This window comes from Malaya genurostris, chromosome 3 (assembly GCF_030247185.1).
Source record: "Malaya genurostris strain Urasoe2022 chromosome 3, Malgen_1.1, whole genome shotgun sequence".
In the NCBI taxonomy this organism is placed as follows: domain Eukaryota; kingdom Metazoa; phylum Arthropoda; class Insecta; order Diptera; family Culicidae; genus Malaya; species Malaya genurostris.
The window spans coordinates 181,816,736-181,840,545 of NC_080572.1; the positions used below are offsets into that span (position 1 = coordinate 181,816,736).

General features: G+C 33.9%; 1 protein-coding gene across 2 annotated transcripts in view; it reads right to left on the reverse strand.

Moving 5' to 3' along the window:
• The window catches only part of LOC131439495 (mitogen-activated protein kinase kinase kinase 9), a 97,670-nt gene that overhangs the window by 13,227 nt on the left and 60,633 nt on the right, over positions 1-23,810 (reverse strand). For both annotated transcript variants that reach the window (XM_058610577.1, XM_058610578.1), the window contains 3 exons: positions 23,484-23,678; positions 2,360-3,019; positions 1,010-2,293 (listed from right to left, as the gene is read on the reverse strand). In XM_058610577.1, coding sequence (XP_058466560.1) covers positions 1,010-2,293; positions 2,360-3,019; positions 23,484-23,678 — 2,139 coding nt within the window. The remainder of the gene's footprint in view (positions 1-1,009; positions 2,294-2,359; positions 3,020-23,483; positions 23,679-23,810) is intronic.

Below are 23,810 nucleotides of genomic sequence, written 5' to 3' on the forward strand. Positions count from 1 at the left end.
CATTTGACTTGGATAATGTTGTCGATGAAACAAACTCACCCATAGTTGTTGCATATGAAGAGTGTTGTCCATTTCGAATTATCTTCGGAATTAAGAGAACTTGAATGGTTTTTAGTTTTTGGAAAATCAGGGAGACTCAAACCCAGATACATTCATTGGATCTATACAACTGTTATTAGACCGATTTTAGTATATTGATGTCTTGTGTGGTGGTTGATGTTGCGTCAGTTTCATCACAGACATGCATTCACGAAAACTCGCATCACTCGTATATACCACTACTCATAATATTTTTTATCAAGTGGTTACTTCAGTATACAAGATAGACATTGCTATTCTTCAGCAATGTTGTAGTAAATAATAGCATTTACATTTTCCTCGCTTACATTTAATTGTTTAGATATTTTGCTCACAAAAAAGTTATAATTAAATTTAAAAATTTTTCGATTTTAACAGAACACCAACGTAAGCGCTCTTGTGGGGTACATTTCAGCCGGTTAACATGGAAAAATGCATGCAATGCATTCGTCGTTTTCAAAAGTCAATCTTGAGTAGAATCGGTCTTCCTATCCGTGAAAAATTACCGGTTTTCCACACTGGAGACGTGTTCAATGTTTCATCCTAATCGAAACAAATCAATTCTGATGCTGCCACTTCTGTTGTTAAAGACATTAGGATTTGCTCAGCTGACGTTTTACAAACAAATTGCAAAAGCTATTTCTTCTTATCTCATCTCATGTCCATAAATAAGACGGGGAGAATTCCATCGCGCATTAGTCACTGAGCGAATTTTAGATAATAGTGTAAACTCATACTAATACCCATTTTAGATTTCAAGTAGCTTTTATCAGAACAGGTTATTTAACGTGCTTATTTTGTACTGATTAAAACAATAGCTGTAGTATATGTACTACTTTTGTCAACCATTGGCCACCCGCGCATGACCACGCCATTTATCAGAGATAAGAGCCTACATTTATTGAATCCGGTCAGGACAATAAAAACTTACCTCTTTCTTCGAAGCGCATAATTGTACTGTTCAACCGGATCTTCACCCTCCTCGTCGGTCCAACTATCATTGCACAGTTCTTCGTCCTGGATCGCTTGCCGGGCCAGATGATGTGGAGATTCGTCATTAGGTCCGTTGCCACTGTATAAGTAAGCACCGATTGCACTGCCGCCAGCATTCAAATTATTGCCTGCTGTCGGATGTTTCATCAAAATTGCACTGTCCAATCGTTTGGATCCTTTGCCCATGCTTCCGTTTAAGATCTTATTACAGCGATACACAATAACATTGTCATTCAAGATGTTACTGTAATCCGTGAGTTGTTGCGCATGGCTATTTCCACTAGAGACGCTCTGCTGTTGTAATTTTTCCGAGATGAAACTAACCTTTCGATTCAGAGTATCTATCTTGTCGTCATCACTACAGTCTCGATCTAACCTTTCGTTACTGTTCATGGCGTCCATGATTGGATCAGGACTAGAACAGACCGGTTGATCGGCATCATTATCATCATCATCATCGTTGTCATCATCCTCGTCTGGATTGGGAAGCTGCTGCTGATGATTACTATTTGTCAACATATCACTACTTCGGCTATTCGTCATAATCGATATTGAGTTTCCATTCTCTTCATCTTCAGGCACTTCACCGTCGTCTTCCGACTGAGGTTTTCCACATTTGTAAATCTGCGAAGCAGCAACCAATGGAGGAATTTCATCCCGTTGTTCCTTTTCCACGTTCGTTTCTTCCCGTAAGCTGGTCGACATTCGTTTCGAAGCCGCGTTAGGACTAGGACTCGCGTCAGTCTCGCTAATATCCATCGCATCAGTTTGAGTCTCCGTATCGACTAGCCGAATGGTTCTCGTTTCCGGTTCACTTTGTACCCTTCGATCCCGGCACGGACTGGACTTTGGTGAGCTGAAAGTTCCCGAGCCAACGCGTCGGTGACGGAATTTTTTTGCTCTGCCAGAAGAGTTCGCACCGGACGATGTTACCCCCGGTGGAATTATGACCACCGATTTAGGATTGTGAGTCGTACCGTCTAATTGAGCATATAACGTTGCCTTCATGGGGCTGTTTGGAACGGAAGTTGGACTGGGTGTAGTCGATTCGCCAGGAACGGCCTGCGTTGCTGCTATCGTAAGCTGTTGCTGGTGGCCAGGGGAGGTGACCATTGCTGCTGGAATGTTAAACGGAGCTCGTTTCCGGTTTGTCTTATCGCCATTACGCCTCAGAAGGATGCCACATTTTCGTAGCTTATAGCCGGGAAGTTGTTTCTCACGTCTGAAATAAATAATGTAGTTTGATAGCTACCCTTTGCTAAATTCCGGGGATTATATTTATACTTACTCTGCGATTTCCCTTTCTTTCTGCTGGAGCTGAACCCAGACGGCACTCAGTTGCATGTACATCGTGTTGGCCCGCTCTAGCTTCCGTTCGTAGACCAAGCGAATATCTTGAGCATGTTTCCATTCGTCCTTCCTTTTTTTAATTAGCTCCTGTTCGTACTTTTGAATATTCATGCCATTAGTGGTGAGTTTCTGCATGTGACTTCTGATCTCTTCCCGCCACGACTTCTGAGTTTCGTAGTAACCCTGATCTTCCGTGCATTGTTGTAACAGCTCTCGTCCAGCAATTTCCAGATGGGTGAGTATAATCTTGAATGATGGCCTGTTCCGGGGTTTTGGGCTCCAGCATTGCTTCAGCAGAAGTTTAAAGCCCTCGGGACAGCTGCCGGGGATGGGCAAGTAAAGTGAGTTGTTGCCAACACCGAAGATAATTTGTGACGAGTCTACATGCTTGTATGGCACTTCACCGGTTAACAGCTCCCACAGTACGACTCCGTAGGACCAAATGTCGACTTTCTCATTGCAAGGCTCGTTTCGGATTACCTCCGGTGCCATCCATGCTACCGTACCGGCAAAACTCATCTTTGTACTGATCTCATTCCATTCACGCGAGGTCCCGAAATCACTAATCTTGATCACTTCACTTTCGCCTATCAGAATGCTGCGAAAAAAGAGTGACGAGAAAAATCGTTAGTACACGTGATATTCTAGGATTTTCCTAAATGAAAATAGCTTCGGTTGCGTCATGTGGCAAAACCAGCAGGAAAACAATTGCGTCATCTTTATATAAATTATGTAATATGATTTGTACTTCCTACCGGCTACATCCGTGACGTCATTGATGAAGGACGAAATTAAAGCAGAGCGGAGAATTCGTTGCGCGATGCGCATGGGCGCTCTTTTACTAACGATATTTCATTCGATTGTATCGGTATTAGAGTTAGGCATATGTATATCAAGGTGAGAGAAACTGCGTGTCGTTGTTTCGTGTTGATTTGAGTTTCGCTTATGCTACCGGGTAATGTTTTATATGTTCTGGTACATTAACTTTTTGAGATTTTACGAATCTGTAAGATTTTTAGCTAATTTTGTGATAGAAAACAAATTGAGACTAATAATTAAATTATTCAAGACTAGAAGTTTAGGGTAGTTTTAACTGTACGCCAAAATAGCTGTTATGTACATAAAATTGATTTTTTTATGTAATACTCATCTTTGTTTTAGATATACAAGTGCAAATTAGAATCTCACGTAATGAACATAAATAAAAGTAGCCAGGTTTTAAACAAAGCTCAGCCAGTTTTGTGTCGATTAGGAATTTTATTGCATCTACTGTTTGAACACATCCACGCATCGATTCGAAAAGACAGTTTTCAATTGAAGCACAATGAATTATTATAATATTTATGTAAAGTGCAAATATTTATGTAAAGTATATAAGAAAAGCAGATAGTTTTTTATTCCACTTATCTTTTCACGAAATCTAAAAATCTTTTTCCTTCATCCAATTTATGTGTTTACCAGCTCGAGCAATGGCTATGTGGTGCTTTGTTAAATCGACAAGAGACATTAGATGACAAATATTGTCTCACGGAGTTTCAGTAAAAGTTGTTCGAAATACTGATACTGATATACTGATTTCGATTGCCGAAATTCGACAATGAAAAACGCACTTTACCGAGATATCAACATATTACTTTTACGAATTGTGTGAAAAGCATGTGCATTACTGAACAATCAGTAAAATGTCGTGTTGCCGATCTACGCGCAGAGAAATTGAGCATGTTTAAAATAACAAAACAGTTAGTAGTTTTTTAAATTTTGTTTATATTCATTTCAAGCTAGAATATGATTGTTACAAACCAATTTCTCCCTTCAACAAAAACAATGATCTCTGTTCGATTTGAATAAAAATTTCGGTCTAACCAAACCAAAAATATATTTGTTCCGGCTGAGTTTATCGTTGAAATAAACTGACTTTTTTTACATGTCAACCAAAGTTGATTTAATGTTATCGGCAATGTCCTCGTTGACACAATCCTGCTATACCTTCGTATCAAGAAAAAACTTGGTACAATTTATCTAGGATATTATTTGTGTAATGATACAACTATGTTTACTGTTTAAATGAACTGCATTAGTTTTAATTCATATAAACCAGAACAATTTTTTCTCGTGCGTATAAACCACAGCATTTTCGTACGTGTTTCATAAGTAAAATTTGATCTGCTTCTTTCATTTCATAGGGGGCTTCCAACAATTCAAGTGTATGTATTGATGATTAAGTATATTTTAAAAATTTGCATAAGATTACATAACAAGTTTTCTTTACAAAAAATATTTGATGCAGGTTCTCTGTTTTGGTCGGACAGATGGAGCACCGAATCATTTAGATGCTATAAAAATAAAAAAAACAGGGCTTTACAGGGAATGACGAAACGATCAAATGTGTTAAAAAATTTCAAAATTAAAAATAATTGTTTTCCAGAAATTTTTTAAACCAACATAAATCGAAATAAAAGTAGTATAAAATATAAGGTAAATTAGTTTGAAAGAAATCATTTTATTTTTAAAAACAAACAAAAAATGTATGATGTCAACAAACAAAAGCGTTAGTTGAAATAGCTAAATTTAAGGTAATTTATTTCAACTAAAAATTTTGTGAATTTAAAGCGCAACAATTCTTAATTTTATCTAAAGTTCGTTCATTCATAACAAATTTTTCAAAATGAATTCACTGTGAAATTGTTTGTCAAGAAATTGACAGGAACGCAAAAACGAAATATTTGTTGCTTTTATCGAAATGTCGTTTGGAACAAACTAACATACTGACTAAAACTGATTTGCCAAACAACCGTGAGAATTCTTACACTCATTGAAATCACTACTAGGTATGAATATGTACTTCATACCCTATTGATCAAATTAAAATTAATAATAGAGAACATCGATCACAAGCTTATTGCTTTGATACCAGAACAGAGAGCTACGTCACTACTTGTATTTGCTTATTTATCTGACGTAGTAATTCTAATAATTATTACATAAAAAAATTAGTGGGTTGTATTCAAGACACGACCGAGCACCATAACATTAAAAATGAAACGTTTCTAGGGTCTCCATAATAAATACAAAAATAAAGATGATAATGATGATGATACACTAAACTAAGAACTTATTCAATTGACTAATTTCAAACTTGCTCTAGTTTAAGCGCTTAGATTGTTAGCGAATGATAAAATTGACAATTAGATTCTTTCTTGATAATTGATTCAATTCAATTGTGATCCCTTTCCACAAATTTGTTAAGTTTTACATTGTTAAGTTTTTGAATAACGTCCTTTAACTAGAAGTCAATTATGATGAATTCAAAGTTTCAAGTAAGCTCAATTTTATATATAAACAACCTAAAGATTTCAACCTGGAGAAATGAAACGATTTTATTTTATGATGATAATTTTCGAACAACTTACAAACTTATTAATTTTATAAACAGTTAATCGATACGAGGAAGAAAATATGTAAAACAGTCCGCATACAATAGTTACTTGCTTACATTGATTTTCGCTTTGCACATTAGGAATATACGGAATGGATACGCAACAAAATTTCGAAATTTTGTCCATATTGTAACTTGATGATTTTTTTTTTTTTCATAAATACGTTTATTTCTTAAGGCAGTTTACATAAGTTTTTCTTCGCCGTAGCATCACTTTTACATAATATTCTTATCCTAATTTAATTCTAACATAGTCACAACGTTTTGCATTTATTAAAACATATTCTCTTATTACTTAAATATCATCTTAGGTAACTCGTCATTAATTATGAAATCTACTCGAAAATATTATTTGAACCAAACGATTAACTTCTATAAATTATAAAATAAGCTGTTATTTTCAGACATTTTGTTAATAATTTCATAAACTGTTTCGAGTTTGTTTGTATCATTACATTATTTTTATTCTAATTTAGCTATTGGTTGAACTCATGGACGCAGCTGGGATCAGAACTAAGTCTTGAAAGGGGCCTTTATTAAATTGAAACTCCAGTTTTCTTTATGAAATGATAAATAAGTTTCATGTATGAAAGGTCACGACAAGCAAGAATGTCTCGAACTGGGATATTGGATAGTCTACCTTGGGTACGCAAAGAATTTATTAGTTGAGATCTGACATCACGATACTCCACGCATGTCCAAACGACATGATCAATATCTCGATAACCTTCGCCACAAGCACAATGATTAGTCTCGGAGAGCCCAATTCGAAGGAGATGTGCATCTAACGTGTAGTGATTGGACATGAGTCTAGACATCACACAAATGAAATCTCTACTCACATCCAGTCCCCTGAACCATGCCTTTGTCGATATTTTCGGAATAATTGAGTGCATCCACCGACCCAGATCATCTTTATCCCAAGAAGCTTGCCAGCTGGCAAGTGTTCTTTGGCGAGACGAGCTATAGAATTCGTTAAAAGCAATTGGTCTCTCATAAATTTCACCCTCAATAGCACCACGTTTGGCTAAAATATCGGCTCTTTCATTGCCAGGAATGGAGCAATGAGCCGGGACCCAGACTATAGTGATTAGATAATTATTGTTCAATATGTCGTTCAGGCACTGTTTTATTTTGCCCAGGAAAAACGGTTCAGTCTTGCCAGTCATGTTTGAGCGAATGGCTTCAATTGCACTCAGACTATCTGTGAAGAGGAAATAATGGTTTGGAATTAATGTGACGATTACACTCAAACTATATTGAACTGCTGCTAGCTCTGCTATATAAACAGATGCAGGTTCTTGAAGCCTAAATGAGGCCGAAACATTATTGTTGAACATACCAAACCCTGTCGCTTCTTCAATTCGCGATCCGTCCGTGTAAAACATTTTCTCAGAGTCAATATGCCTGAACTTACTTGAAAATATTTTTGGGATTTCCGTCGAACGTAGATGATCCGGGATTCCACGCACTTCGCGCTGCATGGATGTATCGAAAAATAAAGTTGAGTCAGGGACTTAACTTGATGATATTAACACATGAATGAACATTGTCATAGTTACAACGCGTGTAGCCATCAGACGCTTATTGTTTTGAAGCAAATAATAATTGAACTGAAACTGGTCATTAACCAAATTCTACGAGGGTTCCTATTCAAACGATACATGTAAAAATACTTAACAACCAATATCTCAAAACCTCGTGAGTGAGAGACAATTTCTCTTTGTTTATTTACTCCTATCGAGAGGGATGACAGTAATTCATTTCACTGTTTCTAATGATAAATATGCTAGCGTTTCACTTAACTTCGCTTAACTTGATTCTCCTATGCGTCATTTTTTTCCAATATAATAAGAATGTGAAAAGTAAACCTCGCTTTTCAGATCTTTTTGGGTATATCATCAATTTATAATATTATTGACAGCAATCAGTGAGTTGATTTCATTTTCAATAGAAATCCTACACCAGTCATGTTCGAATCTGTTAATTAAACACAAACGCTTCGTAAGGTTGAAAGATTGTAAGTTATCTTATTAGTCTATTCATTTCTAATTCAACCTATTATTCTAGGAGTAATAGCTTGTAACTCCATGTATTGAAAATGTGAACATTAAAACTATTCGTCAGGACGCAAGGAAGAAGTTTCAAAGCACGGAAGGATGAACTTTTAAAGCATTTTGCTCTCTAAAAAAACCCTAATGTGTACAGACGTTGAATGTACTAGGTGTAAAACACATCCCTAATAATTCTTCTGTGCCAGGAAAGTACATTGTGTTTGCAGGAGTTATTGATGTATTCAATAGGCCAACACGGACTTTTATTTTACAATTTGAATACTATAGATAAAATGAGCTCAATAGCAAATTAATTTCCGCATTCATGATTCCGTCTATTTCACTCGAACAATGCCTCCTCAAAATGTTGTAATTCAATAAGAAAATATTGAAATTTTATAAGGATATAAAAAAACATTAACATGTAATTCGAAATATATATAAAATTGTAAACAATAGTGTGTCGTTATATTATATGAATAAAATCTATCACGATGTAAAAATTATGACCGCTTTGCCAAACCTAGCAAGTAACTTTTTATCTTTCATTTGATGGAAATGGAAAAAGAGTTCACGTTTTGAACCTTACTAGTAAGAACTTAAATAGCAAAATTAAAATTAAAGTAAAGAAAAGTCTAAGCAATAAAACATTCCGGTTGACAGAAAAAACTTTGTTACGAGCTGTCAGTCGTTTCTCTCCATTGAGACATTTGCGTTGATATTTTGTAGAGATGCATGTGGATGTATAATGTAGAATAATGTGCATTTCGAAGAGTTTTTAAGTTGTCACAGTAGCAATATGAGTGAATTTTCATCACAAGACTGATTTCTCAATTGGAATCGGAATTAACTCAACACTGTCATTCCCATTGACTCCTATATCAATTACCTATTTTCATTTTACAACTATATGTATGAAATGATGACCTGAAACGAAGCGTTTTGATGCGATGCACTTTGGCAACGACGTTTTCACTCGCCCACTTGTACGCGGCGGGCAGATTTCCCTCCAGACGGCTGGCAGATTTCCCTCCAGAATTCCGGCAAAAGTCTGGCAACAATGCAACAACCGTTTCCTGCAGAGAATTTGCCTAGCGGTTATTAACGGTTCTGTTTATGTCGGATTCTTGCCATACAAGATTGGCAGAACCGTTTTGAATCGGTTCTACAGTTTTAGCGTCTTGGTTTTATAAGTTAATAAAAGGCAATAAGTTACTAACACTAGCTATGGAAAACGTTATTGCCAATAACATTGCTTTCTCACTACCAAACATACCCATATTTCAATCTTATTTACCTCGTCCTAATATTCGCAATTTTACGCAAATTTGGTATATGTGGAATAAAATTTAATTCAGAATTTAACTAATTACTCTATTTTTGGCACATGGTCAAATAATATTACTCAGTAAATGAGTAGATTTTACCCAAAAATCGTTTCCTGTGGAAGAACTCAAATTTGAGTAACTAAAGAGTTACTCTAAATTAGAGTTGTTCCACTTTTTCTATAGATGAGTGGCATCTTACTCATTTTTGAGTAACTATTTTTAAGCGTGTAAAGTGTGTGTGTTTCATCGGCTGTGTACAGAGATGCCAGATATTTTCATAGAAAATATGTATTCCGTTGCATAGAAAGTCAATATCTGCTCTATCTGTTTTCACTAATGAAATGATGTTAACAGATTGTTCTTTATATCTCCGTGTAAGTCATTGCCTCGCTCACGAGAATATTCAACGATTTAATATATACAATGACAATATATATATATATATATATATATATATATATATATATATATATATATATATATATATATATATATATATATATATATATATATATATATATATATATATATATATATATATATATATATATATATATATATATATATATATATATATATATATATATATATATATATATATATATATATATATATATATATATATATATATATATATATATATATATATATATATATATATATATATATATATATATATATATATATATATATATATATATATATATACAACGGGTGATTTTTTAAGAGCTTGAGAACTTTTTTAAACAATAAAACGCATAAAATTTGCAAAATCTCATCGGTTCTTTATTTTAAACGTTAGATTGGTACATGACATTTACTTTTTGAAGATAATTTCATTTAAATGTTGACCGCGGCTGCGTCTTAGGTGGTCCATTCGGAAAGTCCAATTTTGGGCAACTTTTTCGAGCATTTCGGCCGGAATAGCCCGAATTTCTTCGGAAATGTTGTCTTCCAAAGCTGGAATAGTTACTGGCTTATTTCTGTAGACTTTAGACTTGACGTAGCCCCACAAAAAATAGTCTAAAGGCGTCAAATCGCATGATCTTGGTGGCCAACTTACCGGTCCATTTCTTGAGATGAATTGTTCTCCGAAGTTTTCCCTCAAAATGGCCATAGAATCGCGAGATGTGTGGCATGTAGCGCCATCTTGTTGAAACCACATGTCAACCAAGTTCAGTTCTTCCATTTTTGGCAACAAAAAGTTTGTTAGCATCGAACGATAGCGATCGCCATTCACTGTAACGTTGCGTCCAACAGCATCTTTGAAAAAATACGGTCCAATGATTCCACCAGCGTACAAACCACACCAAACAGTGCATTTTTCGGGATGCATGGGCAGTTCTTGAACGGCTTCTGGTTGCTCTTCACTCCAAATGCGGCAATTTTGCTTATTTACGTAGCCATTCAACCAGAAATGAGCCTCATCGCTGAACAAAATTTGTCGATAAAAAAGCGGATTTTCTGCCAACTTTTCTAGGGCCCATTCACTGAAAATTCGACGTTGTGGCAGATCGTTCGGCTTCATGATGAAATGTCAGAGCATACTGAGCAAATAATAATGCATGAAAATCATAACCTCAAAAAATCTGAGCAAATACTAATGCATGAAAATCCTAACCTCAAAAAAATCACCTTTTATATATATATATGTATATATATATATATATATATATATATATATATATATATATATATATATATATATATATATATATATATATATATATATATATATATATATATATATATATATATATATATATATATATATATATATATATATATATATATATATATATATATATATATATATATATATATACACACTTAAAACCATTTCTTGAGCTCGGCATAATAAAATGCCGAAACTGATCAGCAACACGTAAATTTGCTGATTGCTCAGTAATCAATACGCATGTTTCTGAACTTCGTTAAATGCATTCACTGATATTTCGGTAAAATGTTTCATTTTGCCGAAATTTGGCATAATTGCTTGCTGAATTTATCAGTAAACAACAGATATGCCGACATCAGCAGAGATGTTTGCTGAGATTTCGGAATATGCGCTAGCAGTTGCCGAGAATCAGCACGACAGGTGTCATTTATTGCTGCGTTACATTTTCGCTTCGCATTGTGCGATTATTTTCTAATGAAATCCTCGAGTGAAAAAATGGATAATCTTCGAAGAAGCGTGGAACCACTTGCAAGTAAAAATATTGAATAAATATAGTGACATGTTTCGCTTTATAAAAAGCGACTTTATCAGAGCACTCGCGATTATAAGGGAAAAGCACCCAACACGGGGCTCAAAGCGTCCTCGAGACAAAACTTTGGGGGATATGCGAAAAAATAATCCAATGCATGGAATAATTCAATAGATCAAAGTAAGTTTATTTTTTGAACAATACCGTATATGTCTCATTAAATATTGAACATTTTTGTAAGCCAAAAATCAATATATATTCTTATTTTCATATGTCCAACTCGACTGAAGGTGATTGCATCTGGAAACGCCGCTTTTTTTTTATGCTACATGTTTTCAGGTAGAGGTTTTAAGCACTACTGGCAACAAATTTGTAAGCCTCCTTTAAGTGTTAATAAAATTTTTGATCCTGAATGGCGTGTTTATAATGTTGAGAAATTACAAACAAAATTAATTGACTAGCTTTTAAAATACTGATGATTCGGTAATTTATTTTTTTCATTTTTTCGTTTTGTTGGATTGCCGAATATTCAGTGAACGTTCCACTGAGCAAACAGTAAATCTTATGCTGACGATTTCGGCAATATTTGACGTTTGTCAAATTTGAGGGTGCCGAGACGCTCAGTAATTTTATTTTTGCCGAGATGATTGCTGATTACTCGGCTGTGCAAATCTCGGCATTTTTTTGCCGAGACTCAGCTAAAAAATTTAAGTGTGTATATATATATATATATATATATATATATATATATATATATATATATATATATATATATATATATATATATATATATATATATATATATATATATATATATATATATATATATATATATATATATATATATATATATATATATATATATATACATATAAAATTGGTTCAAAATTTTAATATAAATGTTTGTCAGTGTTCATAATCAATTATCTACATAAAAGATTTCCACTTTAACATGTGATTTGTCCGTTGATTAATAAGCTTTTAAAGAATCACTGCAATCAAATACTAATAGATACTCAGAGAGAAAAGTCTAATTTTTTACTTCTCACTTTCTATGAACCTGTACAAATCTGTATTAAATTTAGGAAATCTGTATAAAATCTGCACTTTGATTTAAATCAGTATGCGAACGCAAAAATCTATACAATACAAATAAATCTGTATAAATGGCATCTCTGGCTCTACACTTTGTTTTAAGAAGGGCTAATGAATAAATAGTAACAATTACATTTTGATTTTTATTTAAAGTTCACCAAATTAACTTTACAGTATAGTTTTAAATTCAAAGCGAAAGGTAACGGAAACGACCGAAAAATTTTTAAACGTTGAAATGATTTCAAACTGGTTATAAAAATATCGTGTGTTGTCTCATAGTTTGATTAGACCGTTTTTAAGAAGAATTCTGACATTTTGAACCTGAGAGTGTAATAGTGGAATATTTTGTTTTGATTGCTGTCGCCATTGCTAATTTATAGGATGAATACAGGATCAATGATAGGATGGATAAAAATCCATTGAGATGGAATTAGGAGCAGAGTAGTGAACACATCATAAGTGTTTTTAGCTGTTTTATGAATATTAGTTAAATTTTCAAGAAATGTGAATCAATTCTCAACGTGGAGCAAGGCGAATGAAAAAGTAATATGAAATATAGTGATTTTAGTGGCTAAATCTGGGTTTGAAGGCGACGTCCTTACAAATGAGATGAAATAGGGAGCCCTTACCCTACTAATTATGGAAAATGTTATTGCCAATAACATTGCTTTCTCACTACCGAACATACCCATATTTCAATCTCATTTACCTCGTCCTAATATTCGTTTTTTGTATGAAAATACGAGATTGACGAATATCAAATGAAGTCGGTTAAAAAAACAAGGAATAGAGAAATAAACAAGACACGTACAGCGAGATAATGACTCAATTTCGCCTGGACAATTTTGACACCAGCCGGAATGCAGCCAGTCTTCTGACTGTTGCCAGAATTCCTCACAAGCGGGCGGGCATGTTTGGCACATACTCGCATATCAGTCCCATATGAGTTCTAGCCACTTTTGAGTTAGCCTGACGAATAACGTCAATTTTTACCATAATTTTAGGAATTGAAAAAATAATTTGGGGTAGTTGAGTAAAATTTGAAAATAAATCGGTACTAACATGTGATTAGGGCATATCGTGCGATATGCCCTTTTGAAAGTTACGAAAAATAATGCTCATTACTCAAGTTTTAAACATGAAATTCAAGCATATTGCGCACAATTTCGTAGATTGAGCTTCTATCTACGAGATTATATCGTTTATTGTGTAAATGGTGGTTGTAGAGCCGAGCAATGAGCATTATATTTTTTAACATTCGCAAGGGCCTATCGTGCGATATGCTCTAATCACATGTTACTACCGAAATATCTAGTCGGGTCTGTCCCATATGGTAAGTACTCGCTTATCTGTTCCGCGCATTAAGAATTACGTTTTAGTAACAAAACAATGTACAGGTTGCATTATTATTATTTTTTTGACCGCTGTACCAATATTCAGCGCTGGCAGTGAATGCAAAAATTTAGATAATGTGAGATAAACTATCTTTGAATCGCTCCTTGGATATAGCCGGTGCAATAATTGTACATATACTACAAACAAACACTTTATCATGTCTAGTCGTGTTTTAGAGCTGTGTCTATCACTATACTTAGAGTGGCGAAATGGTAGCGCTTATGCACGGAATTCATAAGAACGCAGGTTCGAGACCTGTCTCTGAGCATATCTTTATCCAACAAATCCAATTTTCTGTAAGTTTTTCATTCATTCGGCTTCTCCAATATATGCTTCGTTATTTAGTTATGGCGACTTCACGTCAAACCAATCAAAAATTTATAAATCGGTAGTTATTCTTCGTTTTATTTTATTGTGTCATTCATTTTGTATGCATCAATAATCATCTACTTCTCAAAACCGTCAATCGTGTTCCCTCAAAGCTAATTCAAATACGTTTCAAATTTACTCATTCTTTTCTAGATTTCAATGTTACTGTGCTATTAATTTGATATTAGAAATACCTCAATCAGCTCATCAACTACTCAATAAACAATCTACTCAATCAACTATTTTAGTTATTAATTCAATCTCACTAGCTGTTTTGCTAGTCGATGATAAGGGCATAATAAGCTATACTTTAACTATTTTCTTCTGATCGAGAAGGCAACCAAAACTTCAAATGATCGATATTTTTAATCAAACAGTTCACAATCAATCGTCATACAACTTCACTTTAATGTGGAATTGAACGAGAGTCTCATTAGATCGATCCATATTAGCAACATAAAGCTTTCAGTTGTCGTGTGACAATTTAAAAGAACATCAAACACGCGAACCAAGACTCTGCTCGACTGGATTTGTTTTTGTCTTGCATCCGACGAAACTATACCCATAGTCCGAATATATGTAATTATATTTTGCGCTTATCAGAGTTATGGATTTCGGTTACGTCTAATTACGTCTCGGCAAAGCAAAATTTCAAAATTTTAAGAATACTTAGTTGTAATAAATTTAGTTGCTAAAACTTAAGCGTTTTTGGTTTTTCGAAAGTCGGTCTAGTTTTTGAATAATAGATCAAAAAAAACGCGACACGCATACTCTGCTACGTTTTACCTTAAGTCACGCGCTTGCCAGTTAATTACAATTGATCAAAGCAATCCTATTAGAACTTCAAATCGTGCAATCTTTCACTAACATGTTTCATGTAAGTCTCAAGTTTTAACCATAATTTCGCTTATGTTTATAGATTCGGGAGCTCCAACAATATCGCTTTTGCATTTAAGGACCAATCAGAGCGATATTCTCAGCTGATATATCGTTTACTCATCGTCTCCGTTAACACTAGATTTACGGACCGAGCCAATTTGACTCACAAAACATTTGTTCACTATATGTAGATAAAACTTTTATACCACTTCTAGAAAATATTCGTTAGTTTCTAGTTAAGTAATGAAATATATGTGAACATTCATTCCTCTCCCTCCGCAGACCCCTTCATTTCGTATTATTGAATGTAGTATACGTATTTTCACGGTTGTAAACCATTTTGACTCATGAATGGTTTAACAATTAATCGCATAATATAAAAATTATTGGCTCTATCATTCCACACATGCAATATTTGTGTGTATGCTAGTGGTGGTAAACCATCGATTCCGAATACGCAAGACGCGTTCAATCGAATGCTGATTGTCGAACAAAGAACGGATGCTCGTGGGGAACGATCCGAAACTTCACATTATGAACCTACTGTTGTTAGTGTTATCATGAACAATCGAATCGAACCGATCATTTTGTCCCTCTTCTGTTTCTGATGAGCAGCCGGTTCGTATATGTGTTGGTGAACCAAAGGGTTCAAAACAAATTGCTTCGCCGAACACCAGGTACACATTACCTCCACACAAACCAAGTGAAAAACATTTCACATTTCATAGTAAGGCGAAACGTTATGCAGTACGAAAAACGGCATTATGGTGTATTTCAGTCGGTGTTGAACAGTCGTTCGCACCGCACGCGTATAGCTCCTGGAAATTTTTTCTGGCTACCTAGAGTTTCATTGATTCAAGGCTTCAGTCAAGCTACCTGAATCACTAGCAGTCTTTTTAAAGACTAAAAATTAGTCAGCCTTTCTCAAGGCTATACAAAGAGTGACTAAGTGATACAAAGAGTGATATTAGAGTGACTAAGAAATCAACCTTTTTTAAGGCTAGCTATTCAAAAAACTATTGTTCAAAATTCTAAATTCCATTCATTTAAAAAATGCCTGGTCCAACCGGAAAGGCAACAAGCCTAAGGCTAAAAATAATTCAATATGGAATAAATCACAATCCGTTATTCAACATTTTTCTAATAACATTCACGATCTTATAGAATCTGAATGTAAAAATAAAAGACAACGGACGGATTTCCCTTCCGTTGATTCTATGCCGTCTAACAATATTTTTCGAGATTCTTCCTGAATCCGATTGTAGCGACATAGAAGAAAATTCTTCAAAAATTCCCAAAATGGACGCTTGTCGTTCGGGGAAGAAACAACATTCTATGTCACCAGTGACGGTGATAATTTCCTACTTCAAATCATTCCGTACTGAGCTTGCTACTTTTCTCCCGGAAGTAAAAGTCTCATTTCAAATCGGACGAAGAGGAGAATGTCGAGTCTTGGTTGATGGATTGGAAGATTATGAACGTCTTATCCGATATTTGTCCGAGAAACTTCATAAATTTTATTCATATGATATACAATCAGACAGACCCTTCAAGGCTGTCTTGAAAGGCTTATCAAATGATCAAAGTAGTGAAGAAATTAAAAATGAACTAAAAGAATTGCTTGGTTTTGCCCCTTCCCAAGTAATACCTATGAAAAAAGAGCGAATGGTTCTTCTAAACCACGCTCTGGAATTTCCCATGAACTTTAACTAATATACTTCAATCGAAGTGATGTAAACAATTTGAAAACTTTAGAAAAAGTACATTACATTTCTTACATTAAAATTCATTGGGAACATTATAAACGGCATAATCGTATTGCAAACTTAACGCAATGTCGTTGTTGCCAAGGCTTCGGCCATGGAACCAAAAATTATCATATGGATATACGGTGCTTGAATTGTGGTAAATCGCATTCGAAAGACGTTTGTCCAATGAATGAAACCACTGATAAATTTTCATGTTCAAATTGCGATGGAAATCATAAATCCAATTATTTGAAATGTCCTGTCAGGGAAAAAATTTTAAACGCTCGTTCGCTTAGACTACAAGTCAAATCAACGACCTTAAATTTACAGAACATACCTGAAAATCAAAAAAAACCGTTACAAAAGCCACGCCTAATTCTTCTAAGGCACTTATTTCTTCGAATTCAAAACAAAAAACAGGTACGCCTGTCAATTCCTCTTCTAACGAAAACAATTGATATTGACAGGTAGATCGACCTCGTCATCATCTTCTTCTAATTTCAGTTATGCTAGTATAACAGGTAGAAATCTACCACTTAATTCTTCTAATGTAAATAATCAAAACACAGGACCGCCATCTTCATCTTATAACGAAAACAATTTATTAATAGGTAGATCGGCCAAATCATCTTCTTCTAATGGCAGTATACCTACAAATATTCCTTCAATGCAATTCGCTTCTTTAAATGAAGTTGATTTAGGCGATATAACTGAAAATAAATGATCTACCTACAAGATCAACTTTTTCAAATGATCATCCGAATGAATTCGACTTCATCACTTTTTGAAGCATTTCAAATCGGATGGCAATTCGCAAATAATATTATAATGAATTTAAAATTTAACAGTGATGTTAAATAATTATTTGAATATTTTAAATTGGAATGCTCGATCTTTGAAATCGAGTGAAGATGAATTTTATAATTTTCTCAAAGTTTACAAAATTCATATTGCCATTGTGACAGAAACTTTTCTTAAACCAAATGTCAAATTGAAAAGTAATCCACATTATGTGGTTCATCGATTTGACAGGTTTACTGGAATGGGTGGTGGAGTTGCCATTTTTGTCCAACGGCCGAATGCAGATCTACTTGGGAGGGAAAGGATTGTTAGTTCGATGCATGTTGCTACTAAGAACCGAGGAATCCTCTGCATTCCCACATGCATCACATGAGAGGATACTTTGTTAGTAAATGTTTTAATAATGTTATCATGTGTTTATTGCTCTGGGTAGCCGACTACCAAGAATGTTTAAAAGTTTTATCGTTTTATGTGTTACTTTGTGCTGGCAATATAATGCACGAAACAGTCAATCTCCGAAATTGACAAAACTCCGGACAGCCGGCTGTCGAGTATGCAGTCACTCGTTTATGCATCTACCTTTCGCGTTTTTTTAGTCATGCAAAAAAAAACACATGCGAATTGATAAAAAAAGGTATCATCTCACTGCTAGGTGGATTAAGCACGTTTTCATAAATGAAACTACGTGATACAAAATAAACGAGCGAATAGGATTTAGACAAAAAAGTTGATTCATTGCATTGAAATATTCTAAACAGTTATTATAAAATCATTTTAAATCACCAAACAAAGGTCAACAGATTTCACACGCGTCTTGATTCTTTATTATTTCCGCTTTATTATTTTAATTATTTATAAAAATTATTAATTGGTTATATTAGTTGAAATTAATTTACTGTTTGAAATATTAATATCAAGTGTTTTTTACTATGTATTCAATATACCGATATATGTTATCTCTGTTATTAACTTTGTAATATAAACGGATTTGCGCAATGGTTGATTTTTATCATTCATTTTATAATCCTGAAAGACAATCAATAACATGGAAGAAGAAATCATTCCTAATAAAACTTTTCTCCGAAGCTAGACGGAAATTGATAGGTTGAATAAAGAGATGATTTAGTAAAATAGAGTAATCAGAAGTAAAACATTGAAAGTATCTGATAACTGAAAGGAAAAAGAAACTCCTGCAATTGTCGCCTTTTACGACATAGAAGCAGGAACCCAGTGGATCTATTCTTGGTTCATTTTTTTCCGCCGGATTCCACACGGCTTTCGAATTTATTTCATCGCTGGAGCATATTTGCCATTCCAATGCACCGACGAACAATTAAATTTCTTTAAAGGCGCTTTGCAAAAACTCACAAGATATCGATCGAAATTTTTCGTAATAGGGGACTTAAATGCTAAACATGTCCAGTGGAATTGTAGGCAAAATAACAGTAATGGTAAAATAATTCATAATCAACTCTCAGCTGGTTACTTCACAGTTCTTCATCCCAGTAATCCGACTTGCTTCTCTTCCGTGAAAAACCCGTCTACAATTGATCTGGTTCTAACGGATCAAAGTCACATTTGTCACCGATTACACATGCTGACTTTGACTCAGATCATCTTCCTGTAACATTCAGACTTTCCAACGAAGCTATAATTAATACAATTAGTTCTATATTCAACTATCATAGAGCTAATTGGTTGGATTACAGATCTCACATTGAAAATCATGTGGATTATGAAACTATTTTAGAAAATTCTACGGACATCGACACAGCAATTGATAATTTGAATCATTATATTATCGAAGCTAGAAATCTTTCAGTTCCCAAAGCTCAAACTAAATTAAATTCTCCTATCATCGATGACAATCTTTAACTGCTCATTCGGTTGAAGCATGTTCGTCGACGACAATATCAACGTTCTCGTGATTCTGCTATGAAAAACAGTTAAGGATTTACAAAAAGAAATTAAACATAGATTTACTCTTTTGCGAAATGAAAATTTCGCTAAAGAAATTGAACAAATTAAACTATATTCTAAACCTTTCTGGAAACTTTCTACGGTTCTTAAGAAACATCAGAAACCAATTCCTGCTCTCAAGGAAGGAAATCAAATACTTCTTACGAATGGCGAAAAAGCTCTGTAGTTCGAGAGTGTCCACAATTTTAATTTGAACGTTGTGAGTCCTATTGAAAATGAAGTCTCACTAAAATATGAGCATATTTAAACCCAAGTATTATCACAAGATGACATTATTGAGACGAATTCTGATGAAATTAAATCAATTATTAGGAAACTTAAAAACAGAAGGCTCCTGGTAATGATGGAATTTTTAATATTCTTATTAAAAATATTCCCGATGTTGCCTTGAGACTCCTGGTTAAAATTGTCAACAAGTGTTTTTCATTAGCTTACTTCCCAAAAAGATGGAAAAACGATGGAAAATTAAACCAAATGCAGCAAAAACGCAATTAATTATCTTCCCTCATAAACCAAGAGCTTCCTTTTATTAAATCAAACAATAATCACATTCTCAAATTGAATGGCTTGGAATTGACATGGTCTGATCAAGCTAAATACTTAGGTTTAACATATGACAAAAAACTCACTTTCAAGGATCACATTGAATGAATCCAGGCAAAGTGTAATAAATATATTAAATGTTTATATCCTCTTATAAACAGAAATTCTAAGCTCTGTCTAAAAAACAAATTGTTAATTTATAAACAAATTTTCAGACCAGCCATGCTTTATGCAGTACCAATTTGGTCAAGTTGTTGTTCCACCAGGAAGAAAACGCTTCAAAGGATTCAGAATAAAATTCTGAAAATGATTTTGAAGCGTCCTCCCTGGTTTAGTACAAATGAGTTACACAGACTCACAAATATAGAACCATTAGATGAAATGTCACATAATATTATAAGCAAATTCCGACAAAAATCGATGCAATCTTCAATTATATATATATATATATATATATATATATATATATATATATATATATATATATATATATATATATATATATATATATATATATATATATATATATATATATATATATATATATATATATATATATGTATATATGTCATATATGTTTTCTACAAAACTGTATAGATCTGGGAATCGCACCCTAACTATTTATAAAAGCAAACCCAATAAAAATGTTTGACTTTTTAGTACAAAACATAAAAATATAACAATGGAAAAAAATAAGAAACTTGTTCCGGAAACAAGAACTTATTATAAAGCACCAAGTATGGTGTTGATGCACATGACCAAATGGCCCGAAAGTATAGCGTCAAAGCAAGTTTACGCAGATGGCCTCTACAAGTTTTCGACAACATTTTAGACTTAGCAGCTATCAATGCTTAGGTTCTGTATGAAGAGACGACTCAAGTAAATATTTCAAGAAAAGATTTTATTTTCCGGAGAAAACAGGAAAACGGCTGTCTCAGTATTATAAAACAAACGAATGTTGTTTACTATCCGACGTTCTGGAAAATTTTATTGTATGACAAAAACATAAAGCGTTGAACAAATGATATAATGTAAAAACGTCTATCGTTTACAGTACTTTAGTAAGTTTTTACATTGTATCATTTGTTCAACGTTTTATGTTTTTGTCAATGTAACACGATCTGAAGAACTAGGAAATAAATATAGAGAAGAGGTCGAGAACACACTTATTCCAATGACATAAATTCATGCTACTGACTCGCGAAAGAACTGTCAAATTCAACAATCTTGCAACCAGAGATGCCATTTATACAGATTTATCTGTATTATACAGATTTTTACATACGCATACAGATTTAATACAGAGTACAGATTTTATACAGATTTTCTAAATTTTATACAGATGTCACAAATGTATGAAAGAAAAAATTAAACTATTAGTTAAGCTATCTATTAATTTCTATTTCTTCGCGTTTGGTCTTCGACTTGTAAGTGTTTAAAGCAGTTCAAACTGAACTGCCATCTCGCGCCTAGCAGTTCATATTATACCGCTAAGCATACGCAAAGTTTGCACTATTTCTGCAACCCTCAAATAATATTGCACAAGTGCCATATTATTTCTGACGTCTCAGGCGTAAACGAGCGACGGCTTATTATTTAAGGGTTTTGTTGGTTTGTGCAAAAAGCACATATTTTGTTTCTATTGCTTCGCGTTTCGCCTTCGATGAGTCAGTGCTTAAAACATTTCACAGTTTTTGCAGAAACCAACAAAACCCCTAAATGTATCTATTAGTATTTGATTGCAGTGACGAGATAAAAATTTATTAATCAACGGACTATTTGTCTGGACATTGAAATGGAGATCTTTCATGGAGATGATGAAAACTAAAATACATTTTTAATTTGGAACCAGTTTGAACTGATATTCGAGTCATGGCATCATGAAACTTTGTCAGTCTGAGAGTTGTATGACTTGACGTTGCATATTGGGCGTTGCGTTCCAGGTCAACTTATGAAGTCAACATTTTCGAACTATTTAAAGTATCGTCAATGAATTCTGAGCGCGTCAATGACTTACGAAAATGTGAAGAATGAATGCTCATTAAATCTGTTATTTTAGCATTATTTTTTTGTAGAAATTTCATTTTATTAGTGAATACAGATAAATACAGATTTTTTATGCAAATCAATACAGATTTTCTGTTAAAATATCTGGCATCTCTGCTTGCAACAGAAACAGATGTACAAACAATTAGGTTTTTTATCGTGACGACACAAATGAACAAGTATTCATCCTTGACAGTTCAGCGGTACTGTTTACAAACAAGCCTAAACAAAAATCGAAGAGCACATCTAAAACAATCATCTTTACACTTCGCAACTAGTCACTTTTATTTAATAAATATCAAAAACGAACCGTATTCAATCGTGAACAAATGTTTTAAAACTTTATTTAGGCGATACGGACTGTAAATGGTCTGATCCAATTTGTCAATAAACAAACAAAAGAAATTTCTGTTTACAAACAGTACTGCTGAACTGTCAAAACGTGTTCATCCGATTGAGGTTAGCAGTGACGGTAAAAAACCTAATTGTGCTAAATGTAATAGTAAACGTTTGCGGAAAATGTGTTTCAAAACAGAAGTTTACATGTACAAAATGTTTTCAATTATTATTTTGATAATAAACATTTCATTTAAATTAATTTGGAACTTTTTCTTCGTAAAAAACTTCAATTTCCAAAGTGAAATTGGCTCATTCCAGTAGAAATAGGTATATAACCAAAATCCGTATATCTAGTGTTAAGGAAAGCCAAATCCTAGTCTTAGATTTTTTTTGCAGATAAAATAGGACGCTGTTCGCTACTAATCAACCTTCAATCAACGGTACTAAAAGATTAAAATAGGCGCAATAGCTTGCAATACAATAGCCCTATGTAAATGTAGCCCTAAATACGTGAATGTGTCAGTCAAACTAATACTTGGAAAGATTCCCAATCAGTGGGTGAAATAATATTAGTGATTGAAACAAATTTGACTGAGATATAAGTGTTCAAAACCTGATCACATTTTTACATGTATTTTTCCTAAAATTTCTTATTTGCACCCCTATACAGAAAGCAGAAATGTGGTCCGCATAAAAAAAAACAATTAATATTTTAGTTGTATTACGATCGCGTGTGGTTCCATGTTCAGTATTATAGGCATTAAAAAAACCAAAACTATCCTACCACATGAATCAAAACCGGCTGAATTTACCACTAAATACAATTTAGCTGTTGCACTTACTTGGGACTTTTGAGATCACGGTGAATGATCTTGTGTGAGTGGAGGTACTGCATTCCGTGGGCGATTTGTTGCGACCAGGACACCAACCGGTTCGGATATATGATGTCTCTACCGTCCGCCAGGATCTGGTGCAGCGGTCCGTACGGGCAAAATTCCATGATCATGCAAAACACCGGCGCTTGAGTGCATACACCTCTGTTTACATTCAGTCGTTGTTGTTGTTTTTAGGTTGCAGATTGATTGATTGAAAATGGAACGTGAATAGGGCAATACGCCAACCAAGGAGCCATCGCAATATTATTATGAAGGCGCGATGTCGTTACCGGT